We start from the raw sequence: 27,792 nt of genomic DNA on the forward strand, positions 1-27,792 counted from the left end.
TGTGTGGTCTCGCACAGTTTCTGTGGCCCAGGAGCGTGGGGGCAGCTGAGCACGGTGGTTCTGGCCAGGGCTCCTCCTGGGTGGCCCTCGCGCCTCTCGGGGAAGGAGCCGCGGTCGCCCGCATGCGGGGCCCCCGCTGGGCTCGTCGCTGGCTCGGGGCTGGTCCGGCACCACCGCTCTCTCTGCTCTTGCTGTCCTCACCCCCCAGCAGAGGCGACTGCAATCGCGTGCGCCGTGGGGGACGAGGCTCTGGGCTGCCACACGTGGCCACCGAGCACGTGGAATTTAGCTAGTGAGACAGGATGTAAATTTAAAATTTCATCGAACTTCTATTAAAAACATTTAAATGTTTTTCCAAAGTTTGTTTATTTTTGAGAACGAGAGAGCGTGCGTGTACGGGCGAGAGCCAGCGGGGGAGGGACAGAGAGGGAGAGAGAGAGTCCCAAGCAGGCTCCACACCGCCAGCCCGGGGCTCGAACTCACAGACCGGGAAATCATGACCTGAGCGGAAGTCAAGAGTCCGATGCTCAACTGACCGAGCCACCCAGGCACCCCGTGAGTTTAAATTTTAAGTATAATTTTAGGTAACCGGCGGCTGGATGCTGCGGCCTGTAGACCCTCGCCCTCCAGGTGTGGTCGCCGACCTGCCCTCCAAGCATCGCCTGCTGCGCGTCAAGGTCCCGGCGCCTCTCGAATCTGCAGTCAAAACTCGCCTTTGAGCAGACTCCCCAGTGGCCTGGACGCACAACAGACTTGGGGAGCCGGGCTCCAGGCGTGGACGGGCGGGTCGGGCGGCCTTGGCCAGCCCCTGAGCATCCCTCTTGGCCGTTCTCTGTGCCGGGGCCTAGACTCAGGTAATGGGTAAAGGGATTATCGGGACAGGGTCCCAGGGTCACATCTGTGAATTTGATGCACCATCTGCTACGTACAGAGGGACAGGATGTGGCCCGTGTTCTTAAGAATCGCTTCCAGAAGGGTAGACAGACGTGTCAGCACGGACCTGAGGACGTGGGCACTGGGGAGAGGCCGGGAGCTTCCCGGAGGTTCCATCAGGGAGAGCTGGGGGGCAGGAAGGCAGAAGGGCAGGCCAAGCCTGGTGAAGAAAACCAGGGACCGTGACAGACTCCCACACCGCACTACCTGCCCCCCGGGCCTCCCAGGCCACGTGATTGGGACCCCCCTCCCCGGACGCTCTGAGCTCCTGCTCCCGTTCCCTGGCTCAGGACTCAAGTGGCCTTGGATAGATCTTCTTCCTCCGGAGCTCAGTTTCTGCACCTGTGAGGCAGGACCCGCCTGCTGTCCAGGGTGGCGTGGCCACGAGGGCCAGCCGCCATGTACCTGTGCTGTTCCCGCCTCACGGAGACCTCTTCCTCCAGACCGTGGGCTCCAGGGCAGGGACCTGAGTCTGCCGCCGGCCACCAGGGGCAGCACCGCTTATCAAGGTCCAGGAGGTCACATGAAAACTCCGGGGGCGCCTGCATTTTCCTAGGGCCGAGAGACCTTCCCCTCTGACGGATCCCCCAAAGGCTGTCATCTCCAGAAGCATTGCCGGGTGTGCAGAGTAAATGCATTTGCACGAACCTTCTAGAGACAAGACTGAGTGATAGCTGGCCAGGCCAGGAGCGGGAGGCCACTCACTAGGCACAGTGGGGGTGGGTGTTTGTGGGAGGGACTGGGATGTGGGTCTCCAGCAAGGCTCCGTGAGACTCCTTGGCTTCTCCAGGAAGAGTGCTCCACCTCCCAGCCGCCTCCCCCCGTTGCCCTTATGACATCACACAAGCTCGGCCAACCTCCAGAAAGTTCCGTCTTGCTAGGTGAGGGCCCTATAATTCTCTCCTGCGGGCACCAGACCACCACGGGACCTGGGCTGGCTTGTGGGGAGCAAGAAATCCAGCCCTAAACACTGGACCTCGGATTCCGAGGTGAGGGTAGGGTCCCCTTTGTACATAACTTCCCATTTTAACGCTGTCCTTGCCACGGTTTGGGGGACGAATGGCACCATGGGCATCTGCCAGCTGGAAGTAAGGGCGGGGGTGGGTCCCCAAACCCTGTGGACCTGGGGCCGGGCGTGGGGCTGGCCAGACACCAGGTGGTGTTTCCAGTGAGGTGCCAGGCTGGACCCTGCTCCCCTGCTGTTCGTCCTCTCCCCACCTCACATTTAAAAAAAATTTTAGGGGCGCCTGGGTGGCGCAGTCGGTTGAGCGTCCGACTTCAGCCAGGTCACGATCTCGCGGTCCGTGAGTTCGAGCCCCGTGTCGGGCTCTGGGCTGATGGCTCGGAGCCTGGAGCCTGTTTCCGATTCTGTGTCTCCCTCTCTCTCTGCCCCTCCCCCGTTCATGCTCTGTCTCTCTCTGTCCCAAAAATAAATAAATGTTGAAAAAAAAAATTAAAAAAAAAATTTTATTGGGGCTCCTGGTGGGGGAGGTCAGCCAGTTAAGCATCTGACTCTCAATCTAGGCTCAACTCATGATCTCATGGTTCATGGGTTTGAGCCCTGTGTCAGGCTCTGTGCTGACCGGGCAGAGCCTGCTTGGGATTTTCTCTGTCTCTTTCTCTCTCTGCCCCTCCCCTCCTCCTCTCTCTCTCTCTCTCAAAATAAATAAATAAACTTAAACACATTTTATTTATTTATTTTAAGTCCAGTGTAGTTAACATACAGTGTAATATTGGTTTCGGGTGTATGATACCGTGATTCGTCACCTGCAGACGACAGCCAGGGCTCATCACAAGTGCCCTCCTCAATGGCCATCTCCCGCCTGGCCCACCCTCCGCCCAGCTCCCATCTGGTAACCATCGGTTTGTCCTCCATACGTAAGAGTCTGTCTCGTGGTTCCTCTCCCTCTCTCTCTTTTTCCCTTTACTCATTTGTTTCTTAAATTCCACGTATAAGTGAAGTCATGTGGTTTTTAACTTTCTCCGACTGTCTTCACTTAGCATTACACTCTGGCTCCATCCGTGTTGTTGCAAGCGGGGAGATTTCATTCTTTCTCACGGCCGATATTCCATTGTGTGTGTGTGTGTGTGTGTGTGTGTGTGCATCAGTCCATGGACACCTGGGCTCTTTCCCTATCTTGGCTGCTGCAAATAACGCCGCTATGAATGTCAGGGTGCCCGTGCCCCTTCGAATTAAGTGTTTCTGTACCCCTGGACAAATACCCGGTAGCGTGATTGGGCCTCGTGGGGCGCATTCTTGTCTGTGGTGGGAGACTCTTCACGCCATGGGCTCCGAGACTGGGGGGGGGAACAGACAGACACTAGTCGTGCGGCTCCGGGGGAGACAGTGAAGACTTCACTGTTTTCTTGATGGGTAATGGACGGGCGGGGCTGTGCTCTGACACAGGGGCCGGGGCGGCCTCCCTGGAAACGCGTCCCCTCCCTTGCGTGACCGTGTGACCCTGCCTCTCCGGGCTTCTCTGCGGCGGGTACAATCGTGTGTCGCTCTCCGGCTGGCGTGAGGAAGGCACGAGGACAGGAGTGGAGATTCGGGGCTGAGGCTTGCAGACCTTTCTCTTCCGTGTGCCCGTCTCCCGTGGTGACGCTTACTTGATGGAAAGCCTGGCGGGACGCCGCCCAGAGCCAGACCCAGACTTCCCCCGGAGGCCCCGGCTTGCACGCAAGCCTCACTGGGCTACGTGAGTTAAAGCCGGCCTGGCTGGACCCGCCGAGAGGCCGGCACAGCCTGAGCGCGGTCAGCAGGGCACCTGGGGGGCTGAGGGCCGGACGCCCCCAGACACACAGGCCAGCCTGGGGTCCCCAGCGGTGACAGCGAACGTCCTGTGTGCGCCCCCGCGAGTCCCTTATAACGGGCACAGGCGATGAGGCCACAGCCTCTGGCCCCCGGGACCCGAGGGGCCTCGTCGTCCGTCCCAGAAGGCGAAAGCCCGCTGTGCCTCTCCGACCTCGTGTGTCGTGAAGTCCGAATAGAGAACTCTGGGGTGTATCAGGTTGTTGTCACACACCCTCAGGGTCTCCACGCAGATTTGTTATCTTACGGTCTGCAGCTCAGAAGTCCGGCCCAGCTCGGCTGGCTGCTCTGCTGGGTTTCACAGGCGGAGTCAGAGTGCCGGCCTGAGTGCAGGAGGCTCTGGGGAGGGGAGGGGAGGGGAGGGGAGGGGAGGGGAGGGGAGAGGCCGCGTCCGTGCTTGCAGGGCTGAGGTTCCTGGTTCCTTGCTGGGGCCAGCGGCCGCCGCCTATGGGTCCTCCAGGGCTCCGTCCAGCCCTCGCACGCTTCCGGCCAGAGAAAGGTCTCTGCTCGCACCCCGTCTCCTGAGATTAGACGGCGGACTCACCTGGATTGTTCAGGAGCCCCTCCCCCTCTCAGGGTCGGTCAACACACTCGCATCTGCAGAGTCCCCATTGCCGGGTGAGGTCGCACGGTCACAGGGGCCGGCAAAACTTGGTTTTGCACCGTTGCTGGCGCTTTCCTGGCATTGCTGAGAGGCTGCTAGAGAGTTCTAAGATCATTCCTGAACATTGGCCTTATGTCTAACTAAGGTCATTAATGAAAATGGAAACAGTGGTGCCCTCCTGCAACGTGCACTGATGGCCAGATCCTGCCCCAGCAATAGAAATCTCTCTCCTGTGCTACCAGCCCCACCTGGCTTCCGAGCGCCTAAAATATGGCGAGTGTGACCACGAAACTGACTTTTCTTTTGCGTCGGATTAAACCTACATACCCATGTGGCAAGGGCTAGCATCTTCGGGCTGGGCCACCGTCACGCCCTTTGCGTGCTCAGTACCTCACGGGGAGAGTCTCTGCTCTTTGCAGACCTGACTTCTTTGTGGAAAGTGGTGGAAAGGGGTGGGAGTGGCAGCAGAGGGAACTGTGGCTGAATTTTACCTGCATCCCCCTGCCCCCGGCTGTTTCCATTAAATTGCACCGGGAGATTCATGCTCCTCTCGGATTTGTCTTTGGTGGCGCCTCTGGTATTTTACAAGGCCTGTTTGTTTCTCTTTTATCGCGGTGAAGCACCTTCTGACCCGCTGCAGTGGCAGGGGCTTGGCCACAGTTGGAGCCTTAGCAGGAGAATGATGAAGTGACTGTGTCCCGGGAGCCGCCGCGAGGGTCCCTTCACGGCGCCCCGTCCCCCGTGGGGCTCACAGGCTAGGGGGTCAGCCAGGGGCGGGGGGCTGAGGACGAAGCTCGCGGAGAAATCTCTGCCCCAAAGCGATTCACTTCTGCCAATTCCAACAGATGTGTCCAAGCACTAGGTTTCATTTGGAAAGACGAACATCGGCCTCGAGGCCTGGCTTCGCGGTGCTTTTCAGGGAATACACGCGCGTTTCGAGGAGCTTGGGGAAAGCATGTTCATCCGGTTTGAGGAATGGGCTGGATTATGTCACCCTGAGTGCCACCTGCACCTCGGAGGCCGGGACGGGAAACGTCCCGCCTGCTTTACAGCGTCAGCCCCAGAGGGCACCGCTACCCTGACTGATGTTTTCTGAAGACGAGTTTCCCATTTATTGATTTGCTAAATGGAAACATTCATTTCCAGAAGGGAGCAGTCTTTTTTTTAACTTTTATTTATTATCATTATTTTTTTAAATATGAAATTTATTGTCAAATCGGTTTCCATACAACACCCAGTGCTCATCCGAACAGGTGCCCTCCTCAATGCCCCTCACCCACCCTCCCCTCCCTCCCGCCACCCCCACCCCCCAACCCTCAGTTTGTTCTCAGTTTTTAATAAGAGTCTCTTATGTTTTGGCTCCCTCCCTTCCTCTCTAACCTCTTTTTTTTTTTTTCCTTCCCCTTCCCCATGGTCTTCTGTTAAGTTTCTCAGGATCCACATAAGAGTGAAAACATATGGTATCTGTCTTTCTCTGTATGACTTATTTCACTTAGCACAACACTCTCCGGTTCCATCCACGATGCCAGAGCATTCTTTTTTTTTAAAGGAAGAGCAGAAGTGGCTTATTGTCTGATGGAGGGTGGAGCCTAAAAACCGGATGGCTTGAGACTGGTCCCTGGGAGAAGCGTGTCAGACGCCTCCCTGGCTTGCTCTCCCTCCCGCGCACCTGCAGCACGCACTGCCTGGTGGAGGTGATGGGAGGCGCACGGAAGAGAAAGACGGCAAGGATGGCCAGAGCTTCCCCCTCCCGCTGCTCTCCGGCCAGCGGGGAGGCTGGACCGCAGGACCCCGCCCCACGTTGCCGTGACACCTTGCTTTTTCCAGCAAACCCGGTAGCTGGGAGAAGGGGCGTTAAATCGGTGGCTTTGGCAAACTGTTAGAACGCTCCGTCCTGGTGCATAGGGAGCTCGCTGCAACTGCCCGGGGAAAAACATCGGGCCTTTTCAAAAGAACGACCGGGTAAATCAAATGTTTTGTGATCAAGACGCTGAAATACCCAGCAAGGCTTTGCGGTGTGCCCGTGACTGGCCTGGCACTGTGTCACCTTGTCCAGGATACAGGTCGGTTACTAAGCTGTTGCTGTGGGGGGAAAGCCTGCAGCGACCCACAGGCTTGGCCAGGCCCCCGTCTTGGCACCTGTCGGGCTGGCCCTGAGCTCTGCGCTCCTGAGCCCACGTGCTGCCTGCTGGAAAGGCCGCCGAGCCCGAGCTGGGACACGGCAGACCGCCAGTGTCTCGGCCTTGACGGGTTGACCTGGCAGGAGAGCTCTACGCAGAAGCCCTGTGACGTCAGCCTGCGCGTAGGGCGCGTGTCTGTCCTGTGGTGCAGTGTCCGTGGTAGTGTTAGTCTACACGGCGGTGGAGGGCTGGGCTCTTGCGCCCTTGTTGCTCAGTGCTTTCCCCGCACAGCTGAATAAAACTTCCTGGGACGGAAGGTGCTGCGTGTGCTCTGTCCAACACGGAAGCCACGTGTGGTTCCTGAGCACCGACATGTGGCTAGTGGCAGTGAAAACGACATTCGTCATTTTATTTAATTTCGATTAAACTTCCACGTGTTAAATAGCCACGCATGGCCTGTGGCTTCTCGGTTGGACAGAGTAGGTGCAGACGAATGTCGGCCTCTTCTTCCGTGGCCCCCGTGGCCCGTCCCGCCCGCATGCCTGGCACGTGCTGTCTCCCTTGTCCCTTCTTCTCCTCGAGTCCCAGCTCAGGCGTCCGCGCCGGCAGGGAGCTCCGGAGCCCTGGCGGTCGCGCTGCGAGTCCGCCACTGCGATCTTGATCAGCACCGCCGGCCGTGTCTGCGACCTGCCCTCCACGTGAGCCCGCCGCGCAGGTGGGACCCGGTGCCGTCACAGCACTGCCCAGTCGCAGGCCGGTCGACCCGCATGCCGCGCACATGTGCCGGGGGCTCTCGCGTGTCAGTCTCGTCTGGGCGGATCCGGGTCGGAAATGTGGTTCGCGTTCCGGCTGCGTGGTTTATACGGGCTACTTGAGCTCCCAGAGGTGCATTCCCTTCATTTGTAAGATGTGAATAACATAAAATCGCAGGGTTGTTGTGGATCAAAGACATGAAATATGTGGACTGTGCATGACGTTATTGCAAACTCACGATCAGCGTTAGCAGTTTTCTTCTGGACCTTTTCATCCTCAGGAAGATTTTAGTTCAATGAGGGAACCAGTATTTTATCTATTTATGTATGTATTTTTTTTTGAGAGAGAGTGAGTGCATACGTGAGTGGGGGAAAAGCAGAGAGAGAGAGGGAGACACGGAATCCGAAGCGGGCTCCAGGCTCCGAGCTGTCAGCACAGAGCCCGACTCGGGGCTCGAACTCGTGAACCGCGAGATCGTGACCTGAGCCGAAGTCGGAGGCTCAACTGACTGAGCCACCCAAGTGCCCCATGGGAACTAGTATTCTCAAACAGAAAATGAGTTAGAAAACATTATTCACTCACCCGTTTAATGGACAAATAATTACCGTGCAGCCTGTGTGCAGCAGGCAGGGTTCCAAGCCCCGGGGAATCACCGGTGGACCCAACAGATTATTGTCCTCGTGGAGCACACGTCTAGTTGGGAAAGACAGATGATAATAAACCAGCAGATCGTACCGTGTGTCCGCCTGTCAGTCTACCTGGGGGTCAGAGCGGGCCTTCCTGAGAAGGTGATGGTGGAGCACGGGCTTGAAGGGAGGAGAGGGCATGTGCCGCACAGAAGGGGGGGAAGAGCCTCCCAGCAGAGCCACGGAGGTGGGACATGCCCGTGGCACTGGTGGAGGGGGGGGCTGGGAAGGCGTAGGGGGCCCTGGATGGGCTGGTGGGGGAGGGCCCTGTGGACCTCGGAAGGACACCAGCTCCTCCTCTGAGTGACAGGGAAACCACACAGGGTCTTAACTTTTGACTCTACTTAGCAAAAGGTTGGTCTGGTGTCTCGATGAGGACAGACGGCTGCAGAGAGGGAAGGACGGACACAGGGAGGGCCCCCGGGGGTGTTTTCATGACGCAGGAGAGAGACGATGATGCCTCCCCCCACTTTGTCTCTCTTTGTGCGTGTGGACAGTGCATGTAAGACATATAATTTTACCGTGAACGATTTCATCGTGTACAGAAGCAGTTGATCTTTGGACCCCTCACGTACCCATCACCACTGACACGGTTATCGAGTCCTGGCCAGACTGTTTCATCCACGTGTTGAAGTACTTCCTCTCCTTCTCGGATAATCGGAAGGAAATTCCATACGTCATATCATGTCAGGGTTCTGAATCCAACTTCAGACTGGATTTGAGGCGTCAGGGGAAGAGGAGACAAATGAAAGGTGACCCTGAGGCTGTTTGGGCAGCTTGAGGAGGACGTGAGTCCAGCGGGGGAGGGGAGCCCGAGTCCGGGAGGACCTCACACGTGGGGCACGCATCCCAGGGACAGCTGGGGTTGGCAGGTGGAAATCCAGGAAGGCGATATGTATTTGGGGACAACCAGCATGCGGGTGACGTTAGGGGCCCGGGGACCGTGTGGGGTGAGAGGACGCAGCAGAGACAGGGACCCTCCAGCATGAAGAGCTCAAGGGGGAACTGCCTGTTCTTTGAGTTATTACAAGATCATCACAGACAGTGTTCCAATTCACATTCCTGACAGCAGATGGTGGGTGTCTGTTTGTTACAAAAAAGTGTCCATTTCATGAGGAAAAATGTCATATTATGAGGAATCACGTTCTTGTGATTTCAAGGAGAGCTGACTTCTCATGTGCATTGACCATTTGTGTTTCTTCCATTGTGAATAATTCTTTCTTTAAATGTTTGTTTATTTTTGAGAGAGAGAACCAGCAGGGGAGGGGCCGAGAGAGAAAGGGGGCCACAGAACCTGAAGCAGGATCCAGGCTCTGAGCAGACACCAGCGAGCCTGTCGCGGGGTTTAAACTCACAAACTGAGATCGTGACCTGAGCCCAAGTCAGATGCTCAACCGACTGAGCCCCCTTATTGTGAATAATTCTTTTTTTTTATTATCTTGTTTTATTTTTTATTTTTAAAAATTTACATCCAAGTTAGCATCTAGTGCAACAATGATTTCAGGAGTAGATTCCTTAGTGCCCCTCCCCCATTTAGCCCATCCCCCCCACAACCCCTCCCGCAACCCTCAGTTTGTTCTCCATATTTATGAGTGTCTTCTGTTTTGTCTCCCTCCCTGTTTTGGTATTATTTTTGCTTCCCTTCCCTTCTGTTCATTTGTTTTGTATCTTAAATTCCTCATATGAGTGAAATCGTATATTTATCCTTCTCCGACTGACTAATGTCACTTAGCACAATACCCTCCAGTTCCATCCACGTACTTGCAAATGGCAAGAATTTCATTCTTTTTGATTGCTGAGTAATACTCCCTTGTATCTATAGACCACATCTTCTTTATCCATGCATCCATCGATGGACATTTGGGCTCTTTCCACACTTTGGCTATTGTGGATAGTGCTGCTATAATCATGGGGGTGCGTGTGTCCCTTCAAAACAGCACACCTGTATCCCTTGGATAAATGCCTAGTAGTGCAATTGCTGGGTCGTCGTAGGGTGGTTCTATTTTTAGTTTTTTGAGGAACCTCCGTACCGTTTTCCCGAGTGGCTGCACCAGCTTGCGTTCCCATCAACAGTGCAAAAGAGATCCTCTTTCTCCGCATCCTGGCCAACATCTGTTGTGCCTGAGTTGTTAACGTGGGCCATTCTGACAGGTGTCGGTGGTATCTCATTGCGGTTTTGATTCGTGTGAATAATTCTTAATGAGATGTTTTTTGTGTAGTTTTCTCTTTTCACCACGAGGGGTAGGAAAAAAGGTAGGAACGAAGGTCATCCGTCGGCTTAGGAGTGGGGCGACCTCTAGGCCGTCCCCGAGTCCCCCAGCCTCCTTCCATGCCTCTCCCCCTTCTCCAAATCTCTGCTTTCTCAACTTCAAAATAAGGGTGCGGCGGGGCGTGGGGGGCTGGGTTAAGTTACGCCAGCCCCACTGGTGATACCACAAACGGTTCTGGATGCTCCTGGATGGAGCCGTCTCCGTGCTGTGGTCGCGGATGGTTCCAGAGCATTGCTCTGCATGGGTGTCTGGGGCATCGGTCTCCCCCATGGGGGAGTCCGTGTGGGCAGGGCATGCATTCTCCTGTGTACCCCATTTCTAGCCAGGGCCTGCCAGCTAGTTGCTCAAGAAGTGATTTTTGAATGGATCTAAACACTATTAAAAGCAAATTATTCCTTTCTAAACTAGAAAAATTTTCCCCTTTAAAAAATAAAAAAGGGGCGCCTGGGTGGCTCAGTCGGTTGAGCGTCTGACTTCGGCTCGGGTCACAATCTCACGGTCCGTGGGTTCGAGCCCCGTGTCGGGCTCTGTGCTGACAGCTCGGAGCCTGGAGCCTGCTTCCGATTCTGTGTCTCCCTCTCTCTCTGCCCCTCCCCCGCTTGTCCTCTGTCTCTATCTTCCAAAAATAACTAAACATTAGGAAAAAAATTTAAAAAATGAAATAAAATTGCAATTTGAGGCAGTGGGATTCGTGTATTTGGTGGAACTTTGTTCTTACGTAGTTCAGAGGGAGTGTGCTCTCATTCACTCCCGGTTCAGTGTTTGCACAAAGTCACAACCTGGAGTTGGGGACCCTGGAGTGTGTGGGCACCCGCCACGTCCAGTGGACAATATGTGTGTTGTCGAGTGTCTCAGACCTTGGTTTGGGGGACCCGGGTGAGGGCCTCGCTTGCTCACGCGGGTTCTACTACCCCCTACGCCCGAGGCTGACCGAGCCTCCCTTCTCGTTGCTAGGAAGCATGGCCGACTCTCCCAGGAAGGGAAAACCGGCCAGGTCTCTGGACTTCACCCGGCTGGTTGACATGGCCTCTGAGTCCGTAGGAGGAGAGGTAAGTGGGGGTCTCACGGCAAGGAGAACACTGCAGGAACCTAGTTAGAATGGCCAGAATCGGGCCGAAAGTCCAGCCCGTTATCGCAAAAGGCTTCCGAAGAATTTTTAAGAAACTGGGGACAATTCTAGCAAAGGCAGTATTGCTTTAAGCTTAGAACAAAAAGACATCCTGCACCTGTGACCCGTCCTCCGTCCCTCTGTGTTTTCTCACGGTATAGACAGTGGTCCTCAAATGTCACTGTGGGGATTACCTGGAACAGTTGTTGACAAGCACAGGGCACTGTGATACCGTACCGGTAAAGTGCAGAGGCACTGAGCGCCAGCACCTCGCAGGTGCGTCGTCCGGTACAGACGGGGCTGAGGGGGGCGTCCTGCCCTCCAGAGGCTCCTGCTCCCCCAGGGAGACAGGTGCTGCGGGAGCCGGGGGCCGCAAGTGGGGCGGGAGGTGCTGGGAAAGGCTGTGCGGCCCCTGTCTGCACAGGGGGTCTTCAAGTGGGAGAGGGAGCCGGCGAGGAAAAGGGGCGAGGGGCCGCTTCAGTCAGGACGCCGGGGGAGGCAGCGAGGCGTGCCCCAGCTGGTTGAGTGTTTCTGGAAGTCATCAGGGGCTTGCTGGGGGGCATGGGCCCGGGGAGGTCGGAGAGGCCCCGGGTGCCCCGTGAGGGTTTCTGCCGAGGCGCCAGCGACGGGCCTGGACGCGTTCCCGCGTGTCCACTCCAGGCTTGGCCCTTGCAGACTCTCAGCGGGCGGGTCGGCCCTGACACAGCCGCGATCCCCTCCACTCTGCCTCCGCGACAGTCATCCGCAGCAGAATAGCGAGGTCTCCCCTGACCTGTAGGTTCTGGGCTGGGGTCCGAGGACGGTAGTGTCATTAGAGGCGAATTATGCTCGGAGGCTGAGACTGGCTTTGCCAACGATAGTTCAGCAACTAATAGCCTGCATGATCACGATTCCTAGACAACACGCCCAAACCCGCGACACTAACTACACTCGTGGTCCAGGCAGCGGGGAGAGGAGATCAATGAAGTCCGGGGCTAGGTGAGGTGTCCTTCTCTACAAGCTGGTTCTCTGTAGAGTCAGTCCTTCCAGCCCAGAGCTGGGGGCCGGCTCCCGGCCCGGGTCCCTCGTGGCTGCTGGAGGCGGCACCGGGGCACGAGGGCAGGGCGGCTGCTCCGATGGCTGACACCGTGGGGCCGTCACGCGGCTTGCACCGCCACCCACGAGTAGCGGCCTCGGCAGGGCAGGGGCAGGGGTCCCTTCTGCCGAGACCGTGGCCCGGGTCAACCAGGGCCGCCTGAGGAGGCTCGGCCCCAGCAGCCGCGGTGTGTCGAGATCTCCGGAGAGCTACTCACATTGGCAAAGTGGAGCCTTGCCCAGAGCGGACCCTCTGCCTAGACCCCACAGAGTCCCGGTAGTGGGAGTTTCAGTGTCCTTTCCGCGAAGCCGCTGTGCCCGTCAATGCTCGAGCTGCTGAGCCCTCGCGACAGGTGCCGGTGACAGCGTCCTGACACGGCTTCCTCCACGTAGACAGATGCCCCCTGATGAACACACCTCACTTCAGCCACAGACGAGTGGCCTTGCAACCGTCACCGGCTAATTCCCGACACCAGTGCCCGGGGTCCCCTCCCGACGGCAGCTGTCACAAGGGTCTGGCTTCGGTCGGTGGGGCCGCGGCCCGTTTTGTCCAGAAAAGTCCATTTACACCTGTTTTCTTGGGGTGATGAGTAGCAACCCCCTCCCTCTCACAAACGTCCTGCTTTGGCTGGTGAATTACCAGGGCCCCCCCTCCTGCAGGGCGTCCGACGGTGAGACAGCCGAACCACAGGCATGGCCCAGGGTGGTGTTTTTGGGCCATCGCTCTGTGTGCGGGCGAGTCACCAAGCCCAGTGTCCTCCATACTTGAAAAGGAGGGTTGGTGTAGTTTCTTCCTGAGTGTAAGAAGTCAGCACGTCCCCATCCAGATGGCCAAGGGCTGCAGAGTACAGGCTGGAACGAGCTGGGGCAGGCCACGAAGTCTAGACGTGTCAAAAGCACAGCGGCCTCATTGCCTAGCGTTCTCTCCCCCTGGCAATTCCACGTTTCTTTCTACCGCGTCTTTTGCAAAACGAAATAAAATCGTTTTTAACTTATGGCTGTTTTATCTTTACTTCTTTCTTTCTCTGTCTAGATTTTATTTGCAACGGATGATTTTTTTGCTCCTGCGGAAAACCTCATAAAGGTATTGTCAGCGGGCATCCCGCACCGTAAAGGTATCGTAAGTGGGCATCCCGCACCATGAAGCGTTGGGGTAGAGCCATCTGTGCCGACACGGCAATTAGAATCTGCCCGGACGTTTGAGATGGGAGTCCTGGAGTGTGGACCGGTAACTGGCACGTTGGAGCAGTAGAAACATGTAGAGATCCGCACCGGCTCGTGCTAAGACACATTGGAGACAGACGGGCATCGGACACAGGGATGTGGGGGGCCGCGTGGCTTTATGGGAAAATCGCTGAGATCCTTGCATACTGTCCTCTGTCTCACGCAGAGCTCGTAATCTGGGCCAGGAAGAAATCTGGCACACACGTTGAATTTTGGGGAAGTGTCTTACCTGCCTAATTGCAAAAGTGTAGGATGTGCTTATTAACAAAACAAGAGAAAAAACAAACCTGAAAATATAGGGAAGAGAGGAACCTCGGCTGGAATCCTGCTACCTTGCTACGCCAGCCGTGGGGTGTGAGTTCTCGTGAGTGGGCAGCATGCTGTCCTCCACCGTGGTTACCGGCCATGTCGTCACCCTGGTGACAGGGCCCCTCTTTCCGGGCAGGACCTGGCCAGGTCTAGAGCATGTTAAAGTACGACATTCCAGGAACATCTTACATACATTAACTTACTCCTCAGAGAAAATGACAATAGAATGAGGAACAGAGATGTTGATTTACTTGTTCTAGGTCACACAGTAATAGATGTCAAAGCTCTTTTCATTTTACCATATGTCTGTCTATAGAAAACTTAAATGCCTACACACTTTGACCTAGTTATTCCACGGGTTTATATTATTTGCAAAAGTAGGCAAAGATGTGTAGAAGATATTCATCCCAGTGTTGTTTGGAGGGGAAAGAGCCAATCCAACCGTCCATTGATGGGACCCATATATGAACTTCCATATATGGGACACTGTGTAGCCACTAAAAGGAATAGGCTAGCTGTCTACACACGGAGCAGCTCCGAGGGCCGGGGTCCAAGGGTACAGCTGGGCCTCAGCATCCCGCCTACGCCTCACGCGCCTGGGCCGGATTCCTTGTTAAGCAGTCTTTTCTGGGTTGCCTGGGAGACGTACCCTTTCTGGCTCTTGCTTTCAGGATGCCGTAGGCTGCCTTGGGGGGGCTGCGCCGTTTGTGGGGCCACGGAATTCACCGCGATGGGGTTTCAGCTGTCACTACGGCCAGTCAATTCTATGCATCGAGGGCCGCAGAGAAGCAGGATTTCTTTCTCTGGAGGTGTCGCAAAATGGGGCGGCCTCTCCTGATCTGGAACGGGTTACCCGAGTGCGAGGGTCGCGGCAGGCACCCCCAGGCCGGCCGGGGATTCCCTCCGAGTCCCCGTTGGCGTGGGTCTCCTGTCCCTCGGGGGGACAAAACGGGCCAGGCCCTCGCAGGGATGGCAACCACCCCCTTGTCTCTGTCTCTGCTTTAGACTGAAAGCCCAAGCTTCAGAGAAGACGAATACACGGAGTTTGGGAAGTGGATGGATGGATGGGAGACCAGAAGGAAAAGGATTCTAGGTACTGAGACCGCTCCTTGTGGCAACGCGGGAAAGCTTAAACGCGGGTGTTGGGAAGCCGGGGTGCGTTGTGGCAGCTCCGTCCCGGGTCCCCGGACCTCACGTGACCCTTCCGAACACCAGGCTCGGAGGGTTCAGGAAGGGGTCGTCTGTGCGCCATCAGGTGGAAAGGAGGATGTGCTGCTGGGACAGCGGGGGTGTTGGTGAGGCTGCGGGGGGCGGGGCACACCTCCCGAGCGGGGTGGCAACGTCACAGGGTGGCGTGCGTGTGTGCGTTGCGTCCACACGGCTCTCTGAAGAGGGTGCTCTGGTCCCTCCTTGACTGCTGTGTAGACGGGCTCGCCCATGCAGCCCCCGTCCCGTCACCAGTGAGAAGGGCCGGCTTTTATTCCGTTGCTCCTCACCAGGCTCAATGAAAATACACCTGTTAAAGCTGCAGACGCGCCTGTGAGAGCAAACTAAATCGGCATTGTAACCGGGCTCTTATCCAGCTGATAACTGGGTTCTTCGGCTGAGTCAAGTGCTACGAGGTCCTGGATGTTTCCCAGGTCCATTAGCAGCTGCTGATGAATCTGGGCACTTCCGGGCCGGGTCTACACGTGACCACAAGTAGCCAGGAAGCGCTGGGTGACCTGTGGCTTGTAGACTTCTTGCGCTTTAGCAGCCGCGGGGAGGGGGCAGCTGGGCCCTGCAGAGCCTGAGGCGACGGCGAGCAAGCGGTTTGCCGGAGGCCCAGCCGTGCGCCAAGCACCTGCCGAGCGGGGCGGGCTGTTCTCTACCCTGGACACAGTCACATTTGAGTTTTGGAAGCTGATCTCGTCCCTGATTCGCAGTGGAAGAAGGAGGCTCGCAGGGCCCGGTTTTCACTTTGGGACCAGAATCGGGTCTCCCTGGATCCAAGGCCGGTGGCTGGGGCGGAGGGCTGTCGTGGGGCACGGGGCGTGCGTGGCCGTGCCGAGGGCATCTTTACGTCACAGCCGAGAGTGACCCTGCGTGCCCTTTTCTGGGATGGGAGGGGGTGTCGCTGAGTCTTTTCTTCATCTCGGTCCTGTTCAATCACGCGCTTTGTCTGCCGAGTTACGCCTGACGGGGATGCCCTCGCTTCCCTCCCGTAGGTCACGACTGGTGCATCATCAAGCTGGGGATACAAGGGATTATCCGGGGCTTCGATGTGGACATTTCCTACTTCACGGGAGATTACGCTCCTCGGATATCAATCCAAGCAGCAAACTTGGAAGGAGGTGCCTTGGGAACCGTTCCCCTGGCCTGCCCCCCCTCCCCCAGCACCCCCGCCCCGTGCAATTTTTGCCCAGACAGGTTCAGCAACGTGTCTAAGGCCACGTTAGTGCCACAGGCTTTAGAACTTGGGTTCCCAGTGCAGTGTTCCGTGGTTTCTGAGTTTTAGCTTGGCCACGTGTGGAGTTCATTGTTCCCACCCTCTTGAGGCCTCGCCGGGGCGAGCAGGGTGCAGGGGAGGGCAGCGCGTGGGCTGCTGGACAGTGTGGAGCCAGGCGTGGGCCGGCTGTGAGGTGGTGGCTGTCCCTGTGGGCACGAGTGCGGCAGCCACGGAGTTGTCAGGAAGGGGTTCTTTGTGCCTCGTGGAATGAAGCGTAAGTACAAGTCAGACCCCTGCTTTCGCTCCTTCGACGGTGCCGTCTGATGCTGGTCCCAGCGTTACTGTTTTTAGAAGCAGGGACCACGATGTGTGTGTACGTACACGTGTTTAGGGAAGCTAAATCACGCCGGTTGGCAGATTTACGCTGAAAGCACTGTGTCCACAGCCCTGTACGAGGCTCTACGGAAGGGGACGGGCCCTGCTCCCTACACTGGGGGCACCTGAGAACGTAGGTGAGGACAGGACAGGTGCTGCTGCAGAGGCAGGAATTGCCTGATGCCAAAAAGGAGGATTCCTTCTGAGTCCGATTCGGGATCGCCCAAGTGTCGATTCCAAGGATGCCGTGGGGGACGGTCTTCTTCTGGCCTTGACGTTGCAATTTTCCAGAACCTCCATTGATCCGACTCCTGAAAACTCGAGTCGTGTGATAGATTTGCTGCAGCTAGACTCACCCTGGAGATGGTGTTGTATTTTGACAAGCAAAAGTACTACCAAATGTACCGCAGCACCTTCTGGAATTACTCAGTATTTCAAATGTCGAGGAACTTCAGCAAGTCTATCACTTTGATCATCTGATACTTTGACTTAAGGAAGCTTCTCTCTGGGGTGATTTGGCGGAATAAAAACGAGCAGACCGCCCACTAGGAGTATATTGTCTTTGATTCCGAACGCAAACCGTAACCGCCTTGGTCCCTCTGCCTCCAGATAAAGCACCAGAAATGCCACAGAGAGGAGTCAGGACAGGGGCCGCGGCCACCCCGGCGGAGTTTGAGGCTGTTGCTAAGGTGCGTCTGCTAACAGGGTCGGCGGCTTGTCGCGGTGGCCAGGGCACAGGCCTGGCCATGAGGGTGCTTCTTAGGGACACCCCACCCACTCACGCCTCTCCTCATCTACTCGTCCAGCGTCACAAATGGTTTCTACAGCCCGAGTGAGGACTAGCGATGTGTCCCAGGGGGTCTGCCTGGCCCTGCTACTTGCCAGGTGCTACCCCGATAAGATAAATACAGAAATCGGGAGTATGACATTACGTACCTTTTATGCCTGCCGAGTCTGGCAAAGGAACCACGTGGACTTGTGCTTTTTTGTACATTCCTGTCTTTTAAGGCTTGTCCAGTCGTTAATTTATATTGTGTTTTACGAAAGTGTTGATCCATAACAGACTGGGAAATAAACAGTGAGAGGAACAACACACAGGCCCCTCGGTCTGAGGAATGCTGGTCACGACGTTCAGGTCAACCCGTTCACCCCAGGTCTCAGGGTCCAAGGGAGCAGCCTGGTATGCACCGATGTTCACGTCACCAATTCTGGTTTCTTCTAGAATCCTCAGAGGGAGCCCCAGGTCTTGTCCCTTCTGCCCAACCCTCCCTGCCCGTTCCCCTGCTGCCATCGCCCGGTGCCTATTTCGATCTGGATGAAAAGCCCTCAGGGCTGTAGTCTGCTTATTAAACCTGGGACTTGATCTTTATCAGTATTTTTATTGAAGTATTTTACTAGGCAGCCATCATCAGGTTTTGTTCCAAAGTATCTCTATCCTGTAGGCCCCACATGAGCACCGGGGTGAGAGAATTTACTGTCCTTGGGGCCACTGCTAACACTTTCTATTTATTGCTAGCTGGGGTCCAACGACTGGAATTACTTGGTTCCCATGACAGAGCTTAAACCAGGAAAGCCTGCTTCCAGCCACAATTATTTTCCTGTCGACTCCCAGCAGAGGTGGACTCACGTGAGACTCAACATTTTCCCGGGTAAGTATGATGTGGCCCCATCTGCCGTCTTGTGGCCTCTTGACTTGGTGTGGGCATGTTTCAGTTGAAGGCACTTATCTCTCTAGCATTTTCGGGTGACAGGTGGCCCCTTTTTGTGCCCTAGGAAATTCTCGTCGCGGCCCAGCCATCTGTTGGTAGTTACTGAAAAAGCACCAGGTCAGTTAGGAGGTGATGGGAGGGAGTTGTATCAGGTTAAATGTCTCCTAACACATTCTGTTTTGCCAGGTGCACCAGCAGATGAGGTGGTGTGTGCAAAAGTCCCTTATTTTCTCTTACTTAACAACTTTGTTGTAATGTAATTCACCAACTTGCAGTGCGCCGTTCAGCGGTTTACGGTTTAGCCGGGTATATGCGGAAAAACACAGCATAGGTGCAACCATCACCACGCTCAATTTGAGAACACTACTCTCACCTCAAAAGGAAATCCTGTATCTTGCTCTCAACCCTCACCTCCCTCGGCCCTCAGCAGCCACCAGTCTGCTTTCTGTCTGGACAGAGTTGACCATGCTGGACATTTCACATAAATGGTCTTTTGTGACTCGCCTCTCTCGCTCACCATGTTTTCAAGGCTTGTTATCAGGGGTACTTTATGTCTTTCCGTGGAGGAACGATACTCCATTGTATGGATAAACCGTACTGTTTATATAGTCATCTACTGATGGACATTCGGGTTGTTTCCACCCGTTGGCTATAAAAACGCTGCTATAAACATTCCTTTACAGGTTTTTGTGTGGATATATGTTTTCATTTGGGTATACACATAGGATTGGACTCGCTGAGTCATATGATAACTATGTTTTTATTTATGTTTTTTAAATAAAGTTTGAGAGAGCACATGCACGTGTGAGTGGGGGAGGGGCAGAGAGAAAGAGGGAGAGAGAGAATCCCGAGCAGGCTCCACACTGCCAGCACAGAGCCTGACGTGGGGCTCCGTCCCACGAACAGCGAGATCATGACCTGAGCCGAAATCAAGAGCCGGATGCTTAATGAGCCACCCAGACGCCCTGATAGCTACATTTTTAATTGTTGGAGGAACTCTCCCATTGTTTTCTACCATGGTGGCACTATCTTACGTTGTCACTGACAGCATGGGCGGGTTCCCGTTTCTCCATATCCTCACCAACACATACTGTCACCTGCCTGTTTGATTGGAGCCATCCTAGAGGATGTGCAGTGGGGTCTCCTTGTGGTTTTGACTTGCATTTCTCTAGGACTAATGATGACGAGCATATTTCAGTTCTGTACTTGGCCATTTGTGTGTGTTTGTGTACAGATCATACACACACACACACACACACACACACCTACATGTTTTTTTTGGAAAGATACCTTTTCAGATCTTTTGCCCATTCTTAAGTTGGGTTTTTGTCTTTTATTGTTGAATTGTAAGAGCTCTTTGTATATCCTAGATACAAATCCTTTAACAGATTTACAAATATTTTCCCCGGGGTTCAAGTATAAAGGGGAAGGAAGCAGTGTTTTGTCCTGGAGTGGCGACAGGTTGCTTTAGATGAGTCACTCTCAGAGCGTGGAGTGGCATGTCTGATGTCCCTGATAGTTTTGATTAAAAGCGAGGCTGGATATGAAGTCTATAAAGAAGAATCTTATTTTTTAAAGACCTAAAATCAGCTTTACACTCAACAGGCAAGTGTGTTCTGTGCGTTGGAGTGAATCCCGATGCTCTGTGAACCAGAGGAGAGGTTTCCCTAAGTTAGTTTCTGCCGAATGACCCCCTCTGGTGTAATTTTTAGGGTTTTATGCCAACACAGTCTGGTTTTATTTATTGTAAATATCAAGACCGTTCTACTGAATTCTTTTCTGATCACTCACTTTCATCAAGGTTTTCGTGGAACAATATAAGGGCTTGGTTTCAGTAGAATACCGAGGAAAGCTGTTTATGCAAAGCTTCCTCCCATCTTCCAGGAAGTACTATTCAAACACCAAAAATACTTGCTTTCTCAGAATCCGAGAATGTGAGTTGATGTTGGCGGCTACTGTGTGCTCTGCAGACCTACTCTAGGCTGCTGTGGTTCTCAGAGCGATTTGGTTTTGTGAACATTATCTTCCCTCTTCTCAGTGTTTTTACAAAAATGGAAACATAAGGCTCTTGTATGAGTCTGTGTGGTATTTAGCAACGCTGATCTGTGGCCCCAAACATTATATCTCTGGTGGATCTTCCAACAGCTCTTTGACCTTCCTGGAGTTATTAATCCAATAAGAAATGTCAGTACCTGCTGTGTGCCAGGACCAGTACTAGGTAGAGACAATAGAGAAGCAAACGAGATAGATCACTATTCTGGCTTTCAAAGATTTTATATTCTGGTTCTGAGATACTGATAGCAGGGGCTTAAACAAATACATGACAAGATCATTTCAGGCTGTGGTTTGAGCTCTGGCAAAAATTCGCAGGAGGGGATGATGACTCACCCAACCTGGAGAATCAGGCGGGGCTAGGCAGAGCTGGAGGGAGATAACTAGACAGTGACAGGAAGAGCATCGTTGATGCCATGACACATAAGGTGACACCTAAGAACAACAAATGGCCTTTTGCAGAGCTGGGAAAGTAGTTCCAGTACAAGGGAATGGTGGGTGCAAAGGCCCTGGGGCAGCTGGGTTGGTGTATTTGAGAAACAGAGCAGACAGGTGTGGAGAGCTTTGTCGTTTATGACCCACAAACAGCCCCCTCTCCAAGTAAGAAATGACCACGGCCTCTTTCCTTCTCAGACGGTGGGATTGCACGTCTTAGAGTGTATGGTTGTGGACAGAAGGACTGGACCGCAACTGATCCCAAGGAACCGTCTGACCTCGCAGCCATCGCTCACGGGGGCGCCTGTGTAGGATTCAGCAACGCACACTTTGGGCATCCAAACAATATGATAGGTGAGATGCTGCTGTGGGAGCTGGCCTGCATTTGGGGCGTCTGGGCACCCTCACTAAGCACCCCGATATGGTATGAACCCGCACTAAGCATCCCAATAGGATATGAGTGACTTAGGAGGTGTCATCTTGAAGCACGGGGGTGGATGAGATCAACCATCCACACACAGGATTGGATGCCCTTATGATGTGAAGTAAATCAGTTTTCCTTCCTAATTTTCCTTCCTAATTTTGGCTGAAAGGGAAGAGTAAAACTTACCCTATGGCTGCATGTGAATTTATCAAAACGTTAAGTTGAATGGCAATAATTTATGTAGCAACGTTCAGGCACAAGGGATCTGTGGTTTCGTTACTCCCATGCATTCATTCTCACATTTAAGATAAAATCCTGTGACACTCCCATTAAATAATGTCATTTCTGGCAGGAGTCGGCAAGGCTAGGTCCATGGCTGATGGCTGGGAGACCGCAAGGAGGCCGGACAGGCCACCGGTGTTAGAGGTAAGAAGTTCAAAACGGCCACGATTCAGAGTCTCCTCTGTCTTGTTTTAAGTTTACATCAAGGAAGCGCTTCCTTCCGGAACCTCGTAGGCAGCATTCCGGAAGTACTTCTCGTCGTTTTCCGGATCGCCTCCTTCTTCACGGTAACATCAGGGCGGGACCCAGAAGGCGCACACGCTGGCCGCGCCTGCTACTCCAACGAATGGTTGAAATGCCGCCGGTTCTGTAATAAAGGGTCTACAATTTAATGATATAAAACCCGTGGATAAATTCACTGGTTGACCTGGAGGCAAAAAAAACCCACCAGTGTCATGGTTTTCGGTACCTACGTGTCCCTGGGTGAGACCACTTACGTATATGAGTGTGTGACAGACAGGGGGCTCAGCTGTTCAGTTTGCCTAGTAACTAATGTGAGATAAGAAAGTCAAAACAAAAGCAAAACAAAACACCTTGCAATTTGTCAACCCCACTGAAAACTTCCCCGGACAACACCCCTCTCTTGGGTTAGCCTCCGTGTCAGCCAACGCTTCCAATGGGAAGCGGACGACTCCCATTGCCAGAAACTAAGTTTGGAGGCAGATTACACAGTGGTATAGATTTGACCAAGAACGTATCTACTTTGAAAGGTCGAAACGAATTGATTAGCGTACCTAGGGGCTGGGTTGGATACAGACCCTTCTGTGTGTCTCATTCTACACAGATTTACAGTCGACATAGAAAATCACATCAGAAATTTATAAAAACGTAGCAATTACTCAATAAGCTCCTGAGTCCACATGAGGCATTTAAGGAATAATAGACAAGGGGGCAATTAACACAGAAAGTAATTTACATACCGGGGCATAGGAGACGCTCTTCCGTAGTAAGAAATAAAAGAAATGTCATCAGCACATGTCGACGTTTTTCACTCGCTGTTTTCAGAATTCGTTTCCTGAGTGGCCTCAAGCTGGCTTCTTTTTATTCTTTTTCCTTTTGAATCCCAGAATGACGAGAATGGTAGTCTCCTTGTTCCGGGTTGCGAATGGGCAGTCTTCCGGCTGGCACATCCTGGAGTGATCACTCAAATTGAAATCGATACGACGTATTTTAAAGGTGAATGTAGAACCATCAGGCAGCGCACAGAACCTGCGTGCTGGTAACGCAGACCACGCAGATGACGTGGTCTGTGGGCGTGGGGCTCAGGACGGTGGGCTCGGCACTTGGCTTTTGCACTCTCCGGGTGTGCAGTTTTGAGCAACTTCCTTTAGCTCTGCGGGCCCACTTCCCCCTTTGTAAAATGTCAGAGTTGAGCTGGGTCACCCCCCGGAGTCATCCGAGATTCTGTGATGCTCTAAGACTCTTCACTATAGGGGTCCCGAATCTCATTTGGAAAGAGCCTGTGCAGTCGTTCCTGGTTAGTCCCCTCCAGAAGAACTGGATGGGGGTGTATTCTCATTGGGGGGGCGGAGGGACTAGGGAGATTGGTGGGGGGGGGCATTTCCCGTCCAGGGTGGACTTGTACGGCAGGGAGCTACACGTTTTCAAAAGTGTGCTATTAGTAAAAACATATTCGGACAAGTGCCGCTGGCATTTGAAACCTACTTTCTTCTGAAATATACACCTGTGTCATTTTACGGACACAGTTCAAGAGGGGTTATTAAACCTTTATAATGGTCGGGTGAAATTTCGATAAGTGCTGGACTGGATGTTTCCCGACTGCTTACTTGTCTCAGTAAGCGGTGGCAGTTTATATTCATACCTTGGATGCCTGATGTTTAAATGTCTTGTGAATCATCGTGGCCTCATGCGATTACTAACGACTGCACCAAGGCACAGTATATGTTTAAGGCAAGGTTCTTCTTCAGTGGTAGTGGATTTAAGTTAATTATTTTAAGGCACAGTATGGATGATTGTGACCTAATTTTGGAAGACTATTTTATTTATTTATGTAAAAAAATTTTAAAAAAATCTTTATTTATTTTTGAGAGAGAGAGAGAGACCCTGTGTGAGCAGGGGAGGAGCAGAGAGAGAGGGAGACACAGAATCCGAAGCAGGCTCCAGGCTCTGAGCTGTCAGCACAGAGCCCGACGCAGGGCTCAAGCTCACGAACCGTGAGATCGTGACCTGAGCCGAAGTTGGGACGCTCAACCGACTGAGCCGCCCGGGCGCCCCTGGAAGACTATTTCAGATCTGATTAGCAGGTCACTGCTTTCACTTTTCCACACAGCCAACGAACAGCTCATCTTGGGTCCTGCTATTTTCTTGTGGTTCCTGGGTGCTTGTGTTTCTGGCGGTATCTTCAGTCCGTGGGTCTCTGCGTGGATGATGTAAATCGCTTGCTAATTTTGTGAGTGATAGTTTAGTTAGAGCCCGGGAACGGCCAGTACGTGCACGTAACCAGGGAGCCCGGGCCGCGCCGTCCTGAATTTGCTGTCGGCCCTCTCAGTTCTATCCATCACAGCACGAGCACAGTCGCGGCCAGAGAGGCGTGCCGACCCCAGCTGTAATCTCACGTACGTGAAACCTAACAGATATGCATGTATGTGTGTAGATACTGAAGAAACAGAAACAGAAATAGCGGCTTTCGTGTCCTCCTCCCACATCTTTCGGGTTTTCATGTGCCCTCAGCAGCGTGCTTGCACCTTGGAGGTCACCGTCTTAAGAGATGTGCCGCAAGGGGCATGGGAGCACTGAGTATTTTTTTCCTGTGATCAGAACCCCCTCCTCTGTTGATCTGAAAGTCTTAGACACCCCTACAGCAGTTCTCCCCGCGAAGAGTGTGGGACCCTTCCCCTGAGGTCTCCTAACCCCACTGGGCACGATTCTGAGGAAATTCCAGAGAGGAGAGAGACTCAGGACCACATGTGTTACTGGGTGAAGGCGTAGCACACGTGGAAGACGACATGTGGGGTCGAGGCCAAGCTCCGGCTGGTTAACTTGGCTCGGTCTTTCTTTTTGTTTCACATGGCGCAATGCGGTGCGGTAAGGAAAGTGTCTTCCAGCCTCCCGATAGTCTGGGATGAGCCACATAGCAGTGTGCAAGTAATTAACGCTGCAATCAGGGATGCTTATCAGGTACCTTCCACTTCCCAAGTAAAATGCCGTACACGCAAATTCAAAGGTGCCGGCCCTTTGCATCGAGCGGATTTTGATTCCTCTGAAAAATGAACTCCCGCATGTTGCGTCAGGCAATCCACCTCCGTCACAGATGGGTACGTTCCTTCTCTCACATGCGTCCTGCCTTTGCTTTTCTTCAGAGAGAACAACGATTTGTCCTTTGCTGGGTCTTTGAGTTGATTAAAAAGTCAGCCAAACTGCCGAGGGCAAGCAGAGTGGAGGAAGTGACCCTGAATTTGTCCCGACAGGCAATTCGCCCGACAGCTGTAAGCTGGACGGCTGCATCCTGACGACTCAGGAGGAGGAAGACATGATCAGGCAGAAGTGGGAGCTTCCGGGCCATAAGTGGAAACCGCTGCTTCCCGTCACGAAGGTATGGTGCCCACGGGGACCCGGGGAAGGCCAGACCCGCCGTCGGGGCCGCTTTGCTCAGATTTCCTTTCCAAACCTTCTGCTCAGATTAAATAGTAAGACGCACAAGCTTCTAAAAACCGTATCTGTGCATTTATGTAATAGAAAGACAGGCTCTAGTCTTTCATTTGTGTGCATTTCTAACAACCAAGTTTTGTTTTAAACCATCATGTACAAAGGACATATGTATGTGTGGAAAATGTTTCTGCAGCGTATTGACTTTCTAGAAGGGGTGACTAATATATTTAAAGCTAAAGCTATAACAACGTGTCCTCTTGTGAGGTGGACGCGGAGATGTTCCAGAAGTGTCCTCTTTGCTCCAGTAGAAGGACAGTCCTTTGTGGGTCAGAGTGGGGGGTGAGGGGTGCTCCCGCGTGGTGATGGGTGATGGCCTCTGGGAGGCACCAATATGCCCACTTCTCACTTTCTTTTTCTTATCGGTGTATCCGCTTAATTAACCACTGAGAACCACGAACATCATGGACCCGAGTGTTCATGTTAGCATTACCTGGGCTTTTGACCCCTGCTGGCCTTTCTCTGTGGTAAGCCGGCCTGTTATCAGTGAGTAACTGGCCTGGGTCATGGGCCCTGAGTCCACGCCGGCCGGTCTGGGCCTCACTCTGCGTTATCACAAGGACCGCTCCCTGCCTCTCTTTCAGCTGTCCGCCGGCAAAAGTCACTTGTTCGACAGCTTGACCCTGGAGCTCCAGGACGTCATCACACACGTGAGATTCACCATCACCCCGGATGGGGGCGTGAGCCGCCTGCGCCTCAACGGCTTCCCCAGCTCCCTCTGCCTCCTGCGCCCCCGGGAGAAGCCCACGATGAGGTTCTCCGTGAAGGCAGGCTTCCGGGCCAACCTGTGACTCCGCGCGGCCGTGCGGTGGCCCCGTCGCACTCTTCTCTTGAAGGGTGTTTAACATCTGAAACTTAAGAGGTTTCTGGCAATTGATCTTATTAAGACCAACGTAATTCCTGGTGATTTAATAAAGCGGTCACGCTCACACATCGGTACGTGTATCTACCATCGCGGTGGAGCGTTCGGTCATGTGAAAATTGTCTGTGGTCGTGAAAGATAGGTGGTCTCTTAAAGATCACTTTTTTAAAAAACACTACAAGATATTGATATTTACAGAATTGAATTCTGTACCTTCTGCATGTAGATTCGGTAAGTGATACTTGTAGCTTAGTGTCTTTAAAAGTTTAAGCCCATCAAAACCACTGGAAAAACATATTTCTGGAGCCACTCATCTTCTCAGCTCAAGAGGATGGGCCCGTTGTTACCCAGAATAAGGAATGACGTTCACAAGGACACACATCCCCTTGAATTGTTCTTCCCCGGTGAAGGTGCGTTCCGGATGCTAAACCTTCGGGACACTGTATGCTAGCTGTGCTCGTAACCCGGCTTCTCACATGCCCTGAATGGGTCCATGCAATTCCTCCTGGACACGGTTTTGATTGTTAAGATGGTCCTGATGGCCCCCGCTCCTGGCCCATCCCCCAACCTCTTCTGCATAGGAGGTTGGCTAGTGCGGTGGGAAGGTGGCTGTGAATGTCCCCGGCCTCTCATTCTTGCCACCTTTGCAGAGAGATCACAGAGGCTGCCTCCTTCCCCTCACTAGAGCTCTGTCATCCCCACCTGTCTAGGCTCTCGGATGCCCCCTCACTTGTTCTCACCCCCTGCCCCCCCTCCCCCCCCGTTTCGGATGCCCCCTCACCTTTCCCTCCCCTCCCCCCGACCCCCCCTCCCCCCGCGGGCTTCCCTCCCGACAACAGGTGGCAGGCAGGCGGTCACAATCGCCGCATCGCGTCAGCACCGGCGGGGAGCCGCCCCGCGGTCCCCGCGCCCACGCCCTGGGTGCCCAGTGGCTGGAGCGCAGCGGGCGGTGGCCGGCGGCCCTTTGACGGCGGGGCCATGGGCACGCGCAGGTCACACGTGCTGGTGGACACGACGCCGGCCAAGACAATTCTGGTGTACCGCAACGGGGATGCGTTCTTCGTGGGCCGGAGGTTGGTGGTGCCGCGGCGCCGCGTGCCCACCTTCCAGGCGCTGCTGGAGCAGCTGACCGAGCAGGTAGACGTGCCGTTCGGCGTGCGGCGCCTCTTCACGCCCACACGCGGGCACCCGCTGCGCGAGCTGCAGGCGCTGCAGGCCGGCGGCAAGTACGTGGCGGCCGGCCGCGAGCCCTTCAAGAAGCTCGAGTGAGTGCGGCGCCCCTTCCGTGCGCGGCCAGCTGCCCTCCGCGCGGTGACCCGGCGAGTTCGGCGGTGCTCCCTGCGCATCTGTGCCCACAGCCCACCTGTGCGCTAAGCCCCCCTGTGCCCACAGCCCACCTGTGCCCTCAGCCCACCTGTGCGCTCAGCCCCCCTGTGCCCACAGCCCACCTGTGCCCTCAGCCCACCTGTGCCCTCAGCCCACCTGTGCCCACAGCCCACCTGTGCCCTCAGCCCACCTGTGCCCGCAGCCCACCTGTGCCCTCAGCCTACCTGTGCCCGCAGCCCACCTGTGCGCTAAGCCCCCCTGTGCCCACAGCCCACCTGTG

General features: G+C 54.3%; 2 protein-coding genes across 8 annotated transcripts in view; both read left to right on the plus strand.

Annotated features, from left to right (window-relative positions):
- The first annotated feature begins 1,796 nt into the window (after window positions 1–1,796).
- ALLC (allantoicase) lies at window positions 1,797–26,255 on the plus strand. Of its 3 annotated transcripts, XM_040495975.1 has the most exons (13): window positions 1,797–1,922; window positions 8,600–8,696; window positions 11,133–11,227; window positions 13,394–13,444; window positions 14,899–14,986; window positions 16,101–16,226; window positions 17,306–17,385; window positions 18,213–18,345; window positions 21,091–21,246; window positions 21,669–21,742; window positions 22,726–22,834; window positions 25,087–25,211; window positions 25,909–26,255. In XM_040495975.1, exons 3-13 carry the CDS (start codon window positions 11,138–11,140, stop codon window positions 26,113–26,115), a joined length of 1,239 nt encoding a protein of 412 aa, XP_040351909.1. In that variant the 5' UTR covers window positions 1,797–1,922; window positions 8,600–8,696; window positions 11,133–11,137; the 3' UTR covers window positions 26,116–26,255. The 3 variants fall into 3 exon arrangements, with proteins under 3 accessions (XP_040351909.1, XP_040351910.1, XP_040351912.1); XM_040495976.1 differs by lacking the exon at window positions 8,600–8,696; XM_040495978.1 differs by lacking the exons at window positions 8,600–8,696; window positions 11,133–11,227 and having other exon boundaries at window positions 1,823–1,922.
- Window positions 26,256–27,121: 866 nt separating this feature from the next.
- The window catches only part of DCDC2C (doublecortin domain containing 2C), an 82,744-nt gene continuing 82,073 nt past the window's right edge, over window positions 27,122–27,792 (plus strand). For all 5 annotated transcript variants that reach the window (XM_040495979.1, XM_040495980.1, XM_040495981.1 and 2 more), the window contains exon 1: window positions 27,122–27,451. In XM_040495979.1, the coding sequence (XP_040351913.1) occupies window positions 27,165–27,451 (287 nt within the window). In that variant the 5' untranslated portion in view covers window positions 27,122–27,164. The remainder of the gene's footprint in view (window positions 27,452–27,792) is intronic.

This window comes from Herpailurus yagouaroundi, unplaced genomic scaffold (genome assembly GCF_014898765.1).
Source record: "Herpailurus yagouaroundi ecotype Mexico unplaced genomic scaffold, PumYag 188, whole genome shotgun sequence".
In the NCBI taxonomy this organism is placed as follows: Eukaryota; Metazoa; Chordata; class Mammalia; order Carnivora; family Felidae; genus Herpailurus; species Herpailurus yagouaroundi.